This window comes from Grammomys surdaster, unplaced genomic scaffold (genome assembly GCF_004785775.1).
Source record: "Grammomys surdaster isolate TR1022 unplaced genomic scaffold, NIH_TR_1.0 210, whole genome shotgun sequence".
NCBI lineage: Eukaryota > Metazoa > Chordata > Mammalia > Rodentia > Muridae > Grammomys > Grammomys surdaster.
The window spans coordinates 566,323-582,880 of NW_021604655.1; the positions used below are offsets into that span (position 1 = coordinate 566,323).

The 16,558-nt window shown below is 44.1% G+C and overlaps 1 protein-coding gene across 3 annotated transcripts in view; it reads right to left on the reverse strand.

Moving 5' to 3' along the window:
• Positions 1-13,699, reverse strand: part of Cipc (CLOCK interacting pacemaker) — a 19,216-nt gene extending 5,517 nt beyond the window's left edge. The window contains exons 1-2 of one of the 3 annotated variants that reach the window (XM_028771902.1): positions 13,544-13,699; positions 7,270-7,457 (exon numbers count right to left, since the gene is read on the reverse strand). In XM_028771902.1, coding sequence (XP_028627735.1) covers positions 7,270-7,447 — 178 coding nt within the window. In that variant the 5' untranslated portion in view covers positions 7,448-7,457; positions 13,544-13,699. Of the gene's footprint in view, positions 1-7,269; positions 7,458-8,671; positions 8,792-12,939; positions 13,040-13,543 lie in introns of those variants that run through there. The other 2 variants (XM_028771903.1, XM_028771904.1) reach the window with 2 other exon arrangements.
• Positions 13,700-16,558: the final 2,859 nt, after the last annotated feature.

The window sequence follows — 16,558 nt, forward strand, 5'->3', positions numbered from 1 at the left end:
AACACTCCCTGACTACAGGCAGGAGCACTCCCTGACTACAGGCAGGAGCACTCCCTGACACAGGCAGGAACACTCCCTGACTACAGGCAGGAGTACTCCCTGACTACAGGCAGGAGCACTCCCTGACACAGGCAGGAGCACTCCCTGACACAGGCAGGAGTACTTCCTGACTACAGGCAGGAGCACTCCTAGCAGGGATTCTGCCCTGATTATATATACAAAGAAGGAGGTGAGCAGAGCACCAATGGTCACTGCCCCCTGCTTCCTGACTGTGGGTATGTGTAGGAAACTGCTTCAAGCCCCTGCTGCCTTTGACTCTCCTGCCATGAGCTCCCTGCTTCCTGACTGTGGGTGTGTGTAGGAAACTGCTTCAAGCCCCTGCTGCCTTTGACTCTCCTGCCATGATGAACTATCATTTGAACTGTGAGCTGAAATAAACTCTTTTCCTGTAAGTTGCTTTTATCAGGTATTTTATCACAGTGATAGGAAAAGAGACTTACATCAGTTGTCGAAGCTGAAGCTAAACTGCTCGTCCTGCTGTCCCGGCTGCCCTGTTAAGTACCTACTTGGTGAAGTCCTGAACACATGCGAGCTTACTGGGAATCCTGTACAACAGGCTGTAAAAGGATGCTGCTATGGTTTGCATCTGAAGTCTCTCCCACAGGCCCATGTTTTAAATGCTTCATACCCAGCTTGTGGCTCTATCTTAAAGGCATAGAGGTTTCAGGAGTAGGACTCGGCTGGTAGATGGCTGGGAGCAGGCCTTCACAGGTTATAGCAGGCTCTGGCCTGGCCTGCTTTCTCTGCTCCTGGCCCACTGCTGCACACCTCTACCTCCACAGGCAGGGCTGCTCCACTGTAGCTTCCACCTCAAAGGACTGACACCATCTGAAACTATGATCAACATAAACCTTCCCATCGGGTATCATGGTTGTAGTGATGGGAGACAGTACAGATATTCTCCCTATGTAAATTCCATATAGAAGGAATGCAACCAGGTACCTGCTAAAATGAACCCAAAGATCATGTACCTTCTACAGAAGTATCTGGGAATACTCTATGCTCACCAACATGTAGCTCAGTTGACAAAGAGCCTTCCTGGCAAGTATGCAGCCCTGGGTTCATCTCAAGCACCACGTAAGCTAGGTCTGGTGCATACCTGTAATGTCAGCACTCAAAAGGTAGAAGCAGGAGGATCAGGAGTCCAGGATTATCTGTGACTACATAGTGAGTTTGAGACCAGGCATATATGAGGTCCTACCAAGAGAGAGAGACTGGGGGGCGGGGTCAGAACAGATCAGGTGTGGGGGGGTCAGAACAGATCAGGTGTGGTGGCACATACCTATAATCTCATCACTTAGAATGCTGAGCCAGAAAAACCAGAAGTTCAAGGCTAGCCTCAGTTACATACAGAATGACCCAGTCTCAAAAAAACAGAGACTGGAGAGAGAATGGTTAAGAGCACTTGTTGCTCTTCCAGGAACCCACATAGAGTGGCTCACAACCACTTGTAATCCCAGCTCCAGGGCATCCAATGCCAAAGAAAGGAAGAAAGAAAGAAAGAGAGGGAGGGAGGGAGGGAGGGAGGGAGGGAGGGAGGGAGGGAGGGGGGGAGGGAAGGGGAGGGCGGGAAGGGAAGGAAGGAAGGAAGGAAGGAAGGAAGGACGGAAGGAAGGAAGGAAGACAGACAAAGCCCCATGAGTATGTCAGAGTAATCTGACTGAGGGAAGATAAACTGTAAATGTATTTTGTACAGCTTGGCAAAGACTATGATCAGAAAGATATTTATCAACAGAGGTAAAATTCAGAAAGTCTAGTGACACTTGTCAAAAATCATGGCTGTTGGAGTCCTTCCCTTGGTCAGACAGTTAATACAAATGGATACGTCTTTTTGTTTGTTTGTTTTTGTTTTTCGAGACAGGGTTTCTCTGTGTAGCCCTGGCTATCCTGGAACTCACTCTGTAAAGCAGGCTGGCCTCGAACTCAGAAATGCACCTGTCTCTGTCTCCCAAGCACTGGGATTAAAGGCGTGCGCCACCACCACCCAGCCGAATGGATACTTCTGATTAACAACTACTAGACTAGAAACAAGTGTGATTCCTGGACTTTGGAGTTGAAATGCATTCTACGCATAATGAAACTAGGTGTTGGGTGCTGGAGAGATGGCTCAGTGGTTAAGAGCACTGACTGTTCTTCCAGAGGTCCTGAGTTTAGTTCCCAGCAAACATATGGTGGCTCACAACTATCTGTAATGGGATCTGATGCCCTCTTCTGGTATGTTTGAAGAAAGCAATGGTGTACTCATATAAATAAAATAAATAAATAAATCTTTTAAAAAGAAAAGAAACCAGATATCGTGGACAAAGAGTTACTGCAAGTCTTTTGCTAAAAAGGGATAAGATGAATCTAGACCACTTGTTCCTTTCACTCAAACACTTTTCACATGAGACAACGTACATAACATAAAATGGTGATAATGGACCAACAAATAATTACTAAAGAATCCCATAAATCCAGGATGATATGCAAAACAAAACAGAAAAAAGGAAAATATTTTTTTCACAAAAAGGTTCAGTTGGCAAAATGACAGCATTAGAAGATTACAACCTTTAAATCACTGGAGTAATAACTAGTTCAAGCAAAGATCATCAATGGACAATAAAACACTGACCAGGAGTTTGCTAGAAGGCAGGTGTAATGATACTTGCCTATGACCTAGCACTCAGGAGGCCAGGCAGGTCATGACCAAGTAATTCACCTGCCTCAGCCTCCCCAGAACCTAGGATTCTAGACATGTGCCACTAAGTTTGTCTAAAAGGTTATCTTTACAATAAAGGAATGTGGTACATGGTACCATTTAACCAAGTGATTAGAGTATCATCAAGAATGAAAATGGGAGCTGGAAATGGCTCAGCAGTTAAGAGCACTTACAGAAGACCCAGGTTCAGTTCCTAGTCCCCATATCGGGTGACTCACAACCTCCAGTAACTCAGTTCCAGGGGATCTGATGCCCTGTACTGGCCCCCACAGGCATCTGCATGTGAATAGTGCACAAACTCTTGAAAAGACACATGCATAAAAATAAATAAATCTTAAAACAAAATAAACAAAACAGAATAAGACTAATTTAACAATTTCCTTGTGTTTTGCAATGGAAAGTATACAACATCAACCATGTGGTGCTCCAATGATTCTAAACGTGGGGAAACTATCAGAAAATCCAGAATGTGGGACATTCTATCAAACTACAGTCCTATCTTATTCAAAGATGTCAATGTCATAAAGAAAATGAAAGAAAAGATAGACAGTTACTCTGGATTAAATAAGATTAAAAAGCAACTGGATGCTGAATCCAAAAGCAAAAAAACAGTGACAAATGCTATAGGGACTTCACTAGGCTAACGGGGAAATTCAGTCACACTATGGTTACAGTCTCCGTCTTCCACAAGGGCTGACTTTCCTGGGTGTGATGGTGGTATTATAATTATATAGAGAAATGTCTTTGCTTCTGAAATTTAGACTAAAGACTTAGCAATAAAAGCTAACTGTTTGAAGTTTACTTTTCAAACAGTTAAGCAATGTACGCAGGGAAAGGATGTAAACAAGGCAAAAACAGTAATTCCCCATGGATCTGAAGAAAGTATCTTTCTGGTCAAGGACTCAATCACTTTTCTTTAGATTTGAAATTTCTCAAAATAAATTTGGGAAAACAATTTTAAAATAGAAAACACACTCCATCTTGATTTTGAAATTTTTTTTTTTAAATTAGTTTATGTACATTGGTGTGAGGGTGTAAGATCCGTTGGAACTGGAATTACAGACAGTTGTGAGCTGCCATGTAAGTGCTGGGGATTGAACCTGGGTCCTGTGGAAGAGCAGACAGTTCCCTTAACCACTGAGCCCTCTCTCTAGCCCTAGTTTTGCAAATTTTACCAAAGTGCTTTTCAGCCTTTGGGCTAAGATCAAGTACAAATTTCCATCATATCCAAGGTAGCTGGACTAACTCAAGTAGTGACCATCTCCCTGGACCCTGCCCCAAGAATGACCAGTAGCTTTCACTGGAGCCACCTTCTGAAACAAGAGTGAGAGCGACTGTGTTCCTGCCACTGTGTCTCAACAGTACAGTACTTACTAAAACTGGACTGAGACAGTTAGACTTTAGAAGAAGGAGCTGAAAGCCAGTGGTCCTGGGAATTACAAACTGAAGGACTGTGGGTAAAGTTTGTTTTCTTCTTTGACCGCTCCAAGTGTTTAAACTTTTACAAGGAGCATGCATTACCACATGATCTAGAAACAGAGCAAAAGCAAGTGTGAAACTGAAAGAGGAAAAAGTCCTCAGTGTTTTCCAGATCTTCAACCTTGTTTTCTAGACCCCACTTTGCAGGCCCCTCCCCAGCTGCAGTACCACAATCTCTAGCAGGGCCTAGGGATCTAAATCTTCACTAGATGCTTCAGGTGAGCTTCATCAAGCAAGCCTAGTAAGCAATTACATTCAGAGAAGGGAAGCCACAGTGCTGCAGGCTGGCTTACCCTTCCCTGTCCTGGACTGTCCTGGCCCTGGGTAGGACACTAATTCCTCTGTTCTAATCCCTGGGTCAGTACTGCCCCTCTCTAAGTAAGACTCTATTTATAACTTAGCGTCTCATTCAGCATGACTATGAGACGAAGCATACCAATCTAAGAAGGGAAGAGTCCTAGATTTCCTAACAGCAGCAATTCCAACTATAAATTAGTAAATCAGTAACATGGGTGGAACCTAGTAACACCTGGAAATATGTGTATGCCTGCATATAAATCTTTCCCTAGAAAAAGCTCCATTCTCAGGATAGTGAGCCTGAGTCCCCTCATCACCCTGAGAATCTACTGGGACAACACTGTTGGCATTAGTTGCATAGTAAGAGTAGTTCAAGTCACTGACTACCTTCAGACCTAGAAATAAAAGAAGAGCGTCAGCACAAAATTAAGAGGCTCATAGAGGGATGCAGCCAGCCTGTTTGGGTAAGGCTCAGGACAGCTGTGACTGTTTGTATATGCTTGGCCTGGGGAGTGGCACTATTTGGAGATGTGGCCTTGTTGTAGTAGGTGTGTAACTGTGGGCATGGGCTTTAAGACCCTACTCCTGGCTTCCTGGAAGCCAGTATTCTGCTAGCAGCCTTCAGATGAAGATGTGGAACTCTCAGCTCCTCCTGTACCATGCTTGCCTGGATGCTGCCATGTTCCTGCCTTGATGATAATGATAATGGACTAGACTTCTGAACCTGTAAGCCAGCCCCAATTAAATGTTGTTCCTTGTAAGACTTACCTTGGTCATGGTGTCTGTTCACAGCAGTAAAACTCAAACTAAGACAACAGCTAACAAGGGCTGGAAAGATGGCTCAGCAGTTAAGAACAGTGACCGCTCTTCCAGAGGTCCTGAGTTCAATTCCCAGCAACCACATGGTGGCTCACAACCATCTGTAATGGCATATGATACCCTCTTCTGGTGTGTCTGAAGAGAGTGACAGTGTACTCACATACATGAAATAAATCTTTAAGAAAGAAAGGAAGAGGGCTGGTGAGATGGCTCAGTGGTTAAGAGCACTGACTGCTCTTCCAGAAGTCATGAGTTCAAATCCCAGCAACCACATGGTGGCTCACAACCATCTGTAATGATATCTGATGTCCTCTTGTGAGGTGTCTGAAGACAGCTACAGTTTACTTACAAATAATAAATAAATAAATTTAAAAAAAAAAAGAAAGAAAGGAAGAAAGAAGGAAAAAAGGAAGGAGGGAGGGGAAAGGAGAGGGTAGAGGAGAGGAAAAGTTAATACTAATGATAAATTTGTTTTGGAAGGTTTGTTTGGTTGGTTTGGTTTTTGCTGTGGTTTGGTTTGGTTTTTGGTTTGGTGTGGTGTGGTGGGTTGGGTTGGGTTGGGTTGGGTTGGGTTGGGTTGGGTTTGGTTTGAGATAAGGCCTCATCATGTGCCCCTCATGGCCTGGAACTAACTCTGTAGACACTGATAGCTTAAAACTCAGAGATCCACTTGTCTTTGCATCCCACATCCTGGGATTAAAGGCGTGTGCCACCATACCCAGCTCAAAGATTTGTTTATTTTGTGTGTGTGTGTGTGCCCACTAGTCTGTATATACATGCACCATGTACATGCAAGAGCCCTCAGAGACAACAAGAGGGGTGAGATCTCCTGGAACTAGAGTTACAAGTGGCTATGAACTGATGTGGGTGTTAGACACTGAACCTATGTCCTCTACAAGAACACCAAGTGCTCTTCCCTGCCGAACCATCTCTCCAGCCCCCTGTTCTACTTTCTTATCTCTAATAGAGTTTACAGTTGGGTCAGGTAGCTCGCAGTCTAAGAACAAAATATAGTTAATAGGAAAAAGTTAGAAGGAAGGGACTTTTTTTTTAAGTATAGCAAAATTACTTTCTAAGCCAGTGTTATCTTAACAGATGATAGTCACTTACCACATAAAGAAGGTTCAGACAATGACCAGTCACATATGTGATAACAACTATACCATATAGTCTAAGTATGTAACAGACTAGATCATCTAGTGTTCACACAAGAATAAAATCACATAAGGACCAGCTTCTTGTTACATAGTACATGACTGTATTACTTTTAACTGACCTTCACACTGTTACATGGCAACAAGATGCAGTAGTATTTTTCTTTTTCCCTGTCATATAAAAGAAATTAACATAACAGAATTCTGAGTATTTTTAAAAACACTTGTCTTTGAGACAGGATCTCCTATAATTCAAAGAGAACTGAACTCGTATGTAGCTAAGGACGACATCAAACTTCTGATCCTTCCACTCTGACCTTCTAGTGATAGGACTACAGGAACAGAGAACTAGCACACCCAGTTTTATAAAGTGCTGGGGTCCAATCTAGGGCTTCCTGAATACGAGGCAAGCACTCCACAACTCAACTGTATTTCCAGCCCATGTTTAAATATTTGTTCTAGTAGATACAGTTTGAAATGTAGGATTAAAAGTTGAAAGTCTAATTGAAAAAGGATATCACATATTTTTTCAGAATTAACTCCATGGTGCTGTGATAGATAGATAGATAGATAGATAGATCATAAGATACCACAGAATTACCTTCACTACCCCACATTCTCAGGTTACTATTCGTAAGACCTCAGATAGTTATTTATCCTGTGTGGGAAAGTTTCTTGTTTTTCTTATACTAATGAGTTTCAGGGAGGAAGGTTTTCATGCAAATCATTCAGTAAAAGGCAGAAGAGTAAGATATGGTTAACCTGAAAAACCAGAGTCCTTGTCTGAGTCAGCAGCTGCCACGCCAAGTGGTCGGGCTAGTTTTTTCATCTCTGTGCCTCTGCCTGGCTTGGCAGAGAGTCTTCTGGGGCTCTCTCTGGATGGGATTTTCCTCTCCATGTCTAAGAGGGCTGGAAGCTGGATTGCAGGTACTCTTTGCATATGGATCACGCTATGAGAAACAACAATTACATAAGCAGTCATTACCTGGAGCATGAACAAGGTGAACCAAATGGTGAGGAAAAAATAAGGGCAAAGAACGCTAGCCTCACCCACTTCAGCTACAAATTCCCTGTGGTCTCAGCTGACCAAGCTTCAAGTTTACTAAACAGAATGGTTTCCACCCAAAAGAAGGTTCACTGGCCCCTTGCTGCCCTCTAATTCCATTCCGAATTCAAGGCACGCATTCAAGGCACGCAAACCACATTCAGTAGGAGCTTTGTGAGCTGCTAACAAAGGGACATCTGATGAGGCTTTTTGAAATGGGTAACCAAATAAACTCACCCTCCTCCCTGAGGAGAGGAGAGGTAACATCAACCAGCAAGGCGTGCTTTCCCAGTAGACATATGTATGTGGCTTGTGACCTAGTGCCACCGCTCAACAGTACAGAGTTTCTCAAATAAACCTGTCAGTTCTTAAAGTACTAAGCAGAGTACAACCAATATCGCACATACACACACACATTCACACACACACAGATACACACACAGAGATACATATACACAGAGATACATACACACACACACTACTTCAAAAGCCTTTTTTACATTTATTTTATAGGTTTCTTTTTGTGTGCACATATACATGTGTATGAACACACGTGTGCCGTGATTCACATGTAGAGGTCAGAGGACAACTGACAGGAGTTGGCCATACCCTTCCACCTCGTGGGTCCTGTCAGGTGCAAGCACCTTCACCTGCTCAACTATCACACTGGCCCATCCACCACATTTTTTTAATGATTTATTTTTATTTTATGTGCATTGGTGTTTCCCCTTATATATATGTCTGTGTGAGGGTGTCGGGTCCCAGGTCCTCTGGAACAGGGTTCTTAACCCCTGAGCCATCTCTACCTCTACATGCTACTTTTTTTACTTAAATTATACAAAAAAAAAAAAAAAAAAAAAAAAAAAAGAGCCCACAAAACTTTTCCAGGCCTGAAGGTATAGCTCAGTGGTAGAGCACTTACTTGGTATGTTTATAGAATAAGTGTGGTCCCAGCATCACCACATAAAAGCAAAAACTTTTATGTACACACAGCATATTTCAGAAATGCTTACTCGGGAGAATTGTGAGAAGCGGTAACTGGGAGAGGGCAGTAGGTGGGCTATAAAGTGAAACAGTAAAATAATAATAATAAAAAAATTTAATGTAAAAAGTACTTACAAGGGGTGGGCTAGAACGATGGCTCAAACAGTTCGGAGCACTTGGCAATCTTCCAGAGGACTCAGGGTTGAGTCCTAGCCCAAACATGGTGGCTCACAACAACAACTCGAGCCCTAGAGGTCACAATGCCCTCCCTGGCATCTGTGAGCACTAGGCACAGAGGGGAACACAGACATACAAGCAAACAAAACACCTCACACATAAAATAAATAAAAAATTTAAATGTAAGTACTTATACTGCATAAAGATATGTAACATGGGGCTGGAGAGATGGCTCAGAGGTTAAGAGCACTGACTACTCTTCCAGAGGTCCTGAGTTCAATTCCCAGCAACCACATGGTGGCTCACAACCATCTGTAATGGGATCCAATGACCTCTTCTGGTGTGTCTGAAGACAGCTACAGTGTATTCACGTACATAAAATAAATAAATAATTTTTAAAAAAGATATGTAACGTTTACTGCTGTTAATGTTACTCTCGACCTTTACAGTACCCTCCTCAGTTGTGACCCCATTTTACAATGGAAGAGGTAAGGCTCAGATACATTACATTCAGAAACATGTATTTAAAAAAAAAAAAAATATTAAGTGCTCCCTATAATTGGCCATTGTACTATACTGAAGATTCAGAGAATAGAATAATTTGTGTTTGTATGCTTCCTGGAGCTTGTGATCTAGAGAGAAAACAATAGATATTAACCAAGTAGTCATACAACTCATGATTGCTTTGACAGGCTATGAAGGTGTGAGGCTAATTGTCTAGGGCAGCAGGAAAGTGCTGTGTGGCTGGAATCTGGAGGATGGGGAGTTAGCACACAATAGTGAGGTCAAAGGCCATAGGTAGACTGTGCAGTGTGTTCCCAGCCAATGTGGAGGCTGAAGGGAGAAAGAACTTGATATACTCAGAAGTAAAATGGCCAGGGAGGTCAAAGCAGAATGCTGTGCACAGACAATGGGGATGGGGGAAGAGATGGGGGAGCTGACGCACAGGACACACGGGCGGTGCCTTGGAGTCATGCACGCTGGAAACTGGATGTTAACTAAGGAGCAATGGGAGTGGTGGCACTCGCCCAGTACTCAGGAGGCAAAGTCACGCAGATCTTTGAGTTTGAGGCCAACCTGGTCTATAAAGTGAGCTCTGGGCCAGCCCGGGCTACCTAGCAAGATCCTATCTTAAAAAAAAAAAAAAAAAAAAAAACAAGGGACTTCAGGGGTTAAGAAAAGAGGGTAGCACCAAGGAAGACAATGATGAAACTGGGTAGGAGGAGGAAAAGCCCAGAAATTATTGAATTCACAATCCACTCATGACTCCACACAGCTGTCTTAGGTAAAACCACACACCTCAGCTAAGTGGCATGGTCTGGAATATCTTCAAGCGCCACACCTGAACATTTCTGCTAGTTCAGTGCCTCGTGAGAAAGAGCAGAGCAGAACCTCTCGGTACAACGAGCAGGAGACATACGAGTCCACGCGCTCTTGAGCAATCTCTTGCTCACATGCTTATAGACGTGAAGTGGACTGAAGGGACACAAACTGAGCTGCATGGGAGGAAACTCTAAATTCAACTCCAAGTAAAAGTCATTCTGCCCCACATCTATCTCATTAGGGTTTGTCAGCCTTGTCCAGTCCATAGCATGTGACTCTCCCACCGGTCACATGCTTAACCCTCCACACGCAGTGATAAACAATGACACTGACGCGTCTTACAGAGCCCGCTGTTTGACAACGAGGATGTTTGACAGCCTGGACAATCCTGTTTAAAAAGCAGATGGAAACGTAAAGCTGTATCTCTAACTAAAGTAGGGTCCTTTTGTATGAAACCTAACAAACGTGCACAACAGTGTGATTTTCCTAAAATAATAGTTTGAAAGTGACTAGAACCTTCTTTAAAATGAAACTAGAAGTGGCTTCCAGATGGTATTCAGACTAATGCGGGTCTGACCAGCCTTGATCCAGATTAGAAGGGCAGGTCAAGGCAGTTGCAACTAAGAATCTGAGAAAATGTCACAATATCTTACTAAACAGAATATTTTACAGGTATTTTAGAGAAAGCATCCCAATTTAGTCTCTATGATCCTGACATAAGACTATGAAGAGTTATTAAGATGTTAGCTATTAAAATGTAGTCAGTGGAGCCACAGAAAAACACTTAGGAATTTACTCTGGTTCACGGGGAATTTACAGAATATTGACTGCAGAATCAAAATAGTAAAACTTTGACAAATCCGTTAGATTCTAAAACTTTGTATCCTGGGGAATTGGTGGCATTTTAGAAGAAAAACAAAACCCACACAACTGACTTTAAAATGGTAAAGTGTCTATTTTAGATGCAAAAAGATTTAAAAATATGAGAGCCTCTGTTTTTGATAACATTCTTCTGCTCAAGCAGAAAAAAAAGCTTTAGAGTTCCAGCTGAGGAGGCCCATGTGAGAAGAACAGAGAGCTACACACACCTCTTCACTTTTGGAGGAAGTGGGCTCACACGCAGCACACCAGAGGAAGCTCTGGGCAGAAAAACAGAGAGGTGGTATTTCCCACCAGCACCCCTTAAGACAGTGTACAGTAAGATTCATAATGGGAAATTAGTGAACGCTCACATAAACTGGTGTGACATTCTCGGAAGTGTGCTTCATGGCACTTGCTGCTCACTTCCGTTTTTCACTCCTTACATTAGAGTCATTATTTGTCGCTAGAACAGTGGTTCTCAATCTGTGGGTCCCAAACCCTTTGTGGGTCAAAAGACCTCTTTTCACAGGGGTCACATAAGAGTCAGAAAACACAGATATTTACATTACAATTCCAAAAACCAATTTGTTTTTGGTTTTGCTTTTTTTGTTTTTTTTGTTTTGTTTTGTTTTGGTTTGGTTTGGTTTTTTGGTTTTTTGAGACAGGGTTTCTCTGTGTAGCCCTGGCTGTCCTGGAACTCACTCGGTAGACCAGGCTGGCCTCGAACTCAGAAATCCGCCTGCCTCTGCCTCCCAAGTGCTGGGATTAGAGGCGTCCACCACCACCGCCCAGCTACATTACAATTCATAACAGGAGCAAAATTATAGTTATAAAGTAGCAACAAAATTATTTTGTGTCTGGGGGTCACTTACAGCATGAGGAACTGTATTAAAGGGTCCCAGTGTTAGGAGGATTGAAGACCACCTCTCTAGAACCTCAGAGTCCTTGGTTCTATCTTTATTTTATTTTCAACTTTGCAACAGACTTGTGAGGTAGTCAAGAGAATAATAAATTTTAACAAACCTCAGTCCAGCAGAGTCTCTGGCAACACAAGCAGTTTAGTAGTCACCAAAATACTTGAACAACTTGAAGGTCAAGACTGCATTTTCAAACACCATGATCACCTCAAGGTCTAATTATCAGGTGTTGTCCAATATATCCCTTATTCTAAGATGAAACCATAAGGACAAGTCTACCAACCAAGTTAAAAGCTGGTGTGACCCACAATCTCTGGGGAGTTTTGAATTTGGGATGAAAAGACTGATCAAAGGGTTAAGAGGAAAAGCTCTGACACGCAGCTTTTAGCATTCTCCTTTTATAGCTACTTGGCAACATTCCTGAGAGCTCACGTTCCCTTTAAATGTGTCACGTGTATGACATGCGTGCAGAGAGGTGTGAGGTGAAAGCTTACATATAATAAAGTGATAAGGACGTAGAAAGTGAATTTATCAGCCATAAACCCATGAGTAACCCCAGTTAGAACCAGAAATGTATGACTAGGTTTTCTCTGAAGTCGGTTTTTCTTTTAATCTGCATTTTCAGAAATGCCATTCCGGGAGGATGTGTATTTTAGCGGTGGAAAACTGCACCTACCTACATGTCTATTATTCATATTTTCCTTCACACTTCTCAAAACTGACTGAAAAAGTCATGTCGAGGACCCTGCCCTGATCCATACAGTTTCCCACGGCTCTCTCCATCCTCAGCTTTCAAAGGGAGCCATGTGATTAGAGAACGTTTTCAGATCACTTCAAAAAGGGGGCTCGCAGTAACAGTGCCCACCTATCCATTCGAACCAGCCCACAGGACATCTGCGCCAGGCAGCATGCGCGCCCTCCAGGCATCAACTTAGCCTGCCAACTCAGCAGGGCAGAACTGGGCAGACCCCAGGACTATGCTGTGACTGGCATACCACCAGTCTCCAAGGCAAATGCCCAGGCAATACCTACTGCCAGAACTTGGGCAATAAACAGAGAGCCTGGCTTTGGCCCTGGGTCCAGATCAAAACTGTCCTGCCCACCCACTAACAATTGACTTCTTACCTGGCACAAGCCACCTTCTTCCTCACATCCCTATCACTGGCACCACGCCTGGCTAGCCGGCCATTCAGGAGAAATAACCAGTAAAAGTAGGGGACCGCAGGCCTCTGAAATAGACAGTGCACCTGTGTCTGGGGCATAGCTCTTAAAAGAAGATCCTGGACACCCACTCTGTCAGCAGCCCTCATGCCCACTGGCCAGCCCAGTCACAGACCCCTCAGGCCTTCAGATCCTCCTCCGGCGTGAGCAAAGGTATCCAGGGTCAGGCCGAGGCACACATGCTCGAAGGGACTCACACCACTTGCCCCTCACACAAACCCGGTCCCTACACACCATCTGTACCTCACAGATTCCCTTCCCCACACCGGGCCCGACTCCTCACAGCAAACCAACTAAAAGGAAGCCAGGAATGGCGCATCCCTCTGCTCCCAATTTTTGGCGCCCCCGTCCCCCTAAAGTCCCGGTTCTTTCTCGGGCCCACTTCGCTCTTCGTCCTCTTTCACCTGCTCCCACCTGCTTTCTCAGTGCTCCCAATCCCAACCTCTCAGTCTCACCCCCATCCCAGCTCTCCCTGAGCCCGGAGCCTAGCGAGACCTGCCTTTCTCACCTAGGGCCAGGGTCGCCGCTCCATGACCAGCCCAGCAGGTTAGCCGGCGCATGCGCGAGCAGGGCCCCACGACTCCATGACAACCTGGTATTCGCCGGGTCTTTAGCTATCCCCAAAGCCTCCCGCCCATTTCTCCTCCCTCCGCCTCCACGACAGCTTTCGCCTGTCACGTGGACCGGTTCCGAGGACCCAGCACCATGGAGTCTGCGCGCTGTGCTCCTAGAAGGGACCAGCACCACCTCTCCGCTCTAGCCGGAAGGCCGCGGAGCACCGAGGAGAGAGCGACGCTCTCTCCACAGCGGTGGGCCTCTCTATGGTTGGCACTTGAGGCTTCGCCGCCATTTTGTCCGGTTCCTTGAGTTAATGTGTTGAGGGCTAGATCTCACGATTGGGTTTCAAAATCATGGGTACTGGCTTGTAGCCACACGGCAGGAGTTGAGATTCGTTTGCGGACACTGAGGGGAAGCCGCCTCGGGGTGTGTCCCCCTTGACGCCGTTAGGGGTGAGAACCGGAACTAGACGCGCCCGGCTGCGGCGCCCAGCGTGGGAGGACTCGCGCGGGCTGGCAGCCGGGCGCGGCGTCCCGGCGGTTCACTCACTTTTTTTGCCACTCTTGTCGCCTGGTTTGATTTCCAGTCAATCCCCAGACCGTGCACGGGGACTAGAAGCAATTGAATATTTTAGTGAGATGATTTCATGCATTTTGATGTTTGGCTGGCTTTCCCCCGTGCAGCGGGCGATGTCAGGTTTTATAGACGATGTCCCATGCCCGGCCCTGAAAAATTGCCCCTCGAGCACGCTGAATCTCCAAGGGAAGTGTTTCACAAGTAAAAACGAGCGAGTTTAGGTTGTTGGCAGTTTGAAGCTGGTTCTGGAACTGCCCCTGTCTCTCCAACCCGGTACTCCATGAAGAGCTGTTAAAATTCAGTAAAATGGAGGTGTTAGGTTTCCAGCCGTATTGGCAGCATTACAAGAACTCAGTGGCCACATGCAGCTGATGACTACTTTATTAGACCGCGAAGATTATCGCAGGTTCTTAGCACTGCAGAAAGTTAAATTGCACCTTGCAGATGTAGACGGCAAATGGCCCTGCATTGGTAATCCAAGCAGTTTAAAGGTCATAGCTAATCACATTATTCATCCAAACACAGATAATGCTAATGTATTAGTGGGAATGAACGTACTTGTTAGCATAAACCCTCCCAACAAGTAGTAGATAAATGCCTACACATTGTAAGGCTGTTGTTTGAGAGACAGAGGAAATGAAAACATTTCCCATTATCAAATGGTTAAGAGCCTGTAGTTTTACATGCATTCTCTCAGGACATCCCAGCAATTGTAGGACATAGGTGCTGTTTGCTTTTGTTTATAAATGAGGGAACTGAAGTTTGTGCCCATCACACGGCTAAACCTGAACTCTTAACGGGAAGACTGCTCCTAACTAAAATGAGCTTTGCTCTCAAACACCTCAAAAATCAAACACATGAAATAAAATGGTCCAGCTGGGCCGTGGTGGTGCACGCCTTTAATCCCATCACTTGGGAGGCAGAGGCAGGTGGATTTCTGAGTTCGAGGCCAGCCTGGTCTACAGAGTGAGTTTCAGGACAGCCGGGGCTACACAGAGAAACCCTGTCTCAAAAAAGAAAAAGAAAAGAAAAAAAAAGAAATAAAATGGTCTAATAACCAACATGAGAGAATGTAAGTGCCAAAAAAAAAAGTGAACAAATCAATAAAAGCAAAAGAGAAAAATTATTCAGCTTCAGCTTGAGTCATTGTTGGAAGAAGAAGGAAACCAGGTAAAGTTTTAAGCACAAATAAAAGTCGGATTTACAGTCATGGAGGTGAGATAATATAGGCAGAAAAGAACAAATGAAATATGCAGAACCATGAAGAATGCCCTGTCTTGAACTTCAAAAGGGAAAGAAAATCAGATTTCCCTTGTATATGAGGAGATGGCCATTCTGTATCAACTACTTTGAATTTCTAAATAAATCAGTGGTGTTTATGGATAGGCATAATTTTATGATTATTTTACTCTATAATTCTATATGAAGAAGTCTATGAAAGTAGATACTGGCTGGGCGGTGGTGGCGCACGCCTCTAATCCCAGCACTTGGGAGGCAGAGACAGGTGAATTTCTGAGTTCGAGGCCAGCCTGGTCTACACCAGGACAGCCAGGGCTACACAGAGAAACCCTGTCTCGAAAAACCAAAAAAAAAAAAAAAAAGAAGAAGAAGAAGAAGAAGAAAGAAAGAAAGAAAGAAAGAAAGAAAGAAACTGTTAGGTAACCAAATCTTTTTTTCTTCCTTTTTAAAACTGATATTCCAGGGTTGTAAACTGACCCGTGTATGGATAGATTCCTGTGCCTGAAGCCTGTAGTCATTGGTCAAGGATTCCTGTTTGAGCTAAGGTCCCTGTGGTGAAAAACAGATTTTGAAACAGGATTTTCTTCTGGTTTTCAGGTCTTAACAATTTGAATCCTCCCCAGAACTGCTGGAGACTCAAGACCTATTTCACCAACACCATTTCCAGCAGGGGGAGACATGCTACTTTAAATGCTGCAGTAGGATTTGGGAATAGATTTCCCCCTATAAGCAGAGCCGAATCAGAAACAGCAACTTCTCCCGGTCTACTTCAATAAACTATCACCTATCCATATCAGGATTTGACTATTTAGTCCCATGTAAGGTAGCATGTATGTATGTAGTATGTATGTGCATATATTTTTTAATTAATTTTTACTTTTTAAAAAATGTATTAGTAGGGTCTGTCTATGTATTCCTGGCTAGTCTATTGCTCACTTTGTAAGCTGGGGTGACCTCGCCTTGAACTGTCAGTGATTGTCCTGCCTCTGCCTCCTGAATGCTGGAATTACAGGCATGAGCTACTAGAAGGGGTATACTTTCAAGTATTTGTAAATAACAATAATTTATCCAGGCTTGGTGGTGCATTCCTGTAATCCTAGCTGCTTGAAAGGCTGAGACAGAGCCAGGCAGTGGTGGCACATGCCTTTAA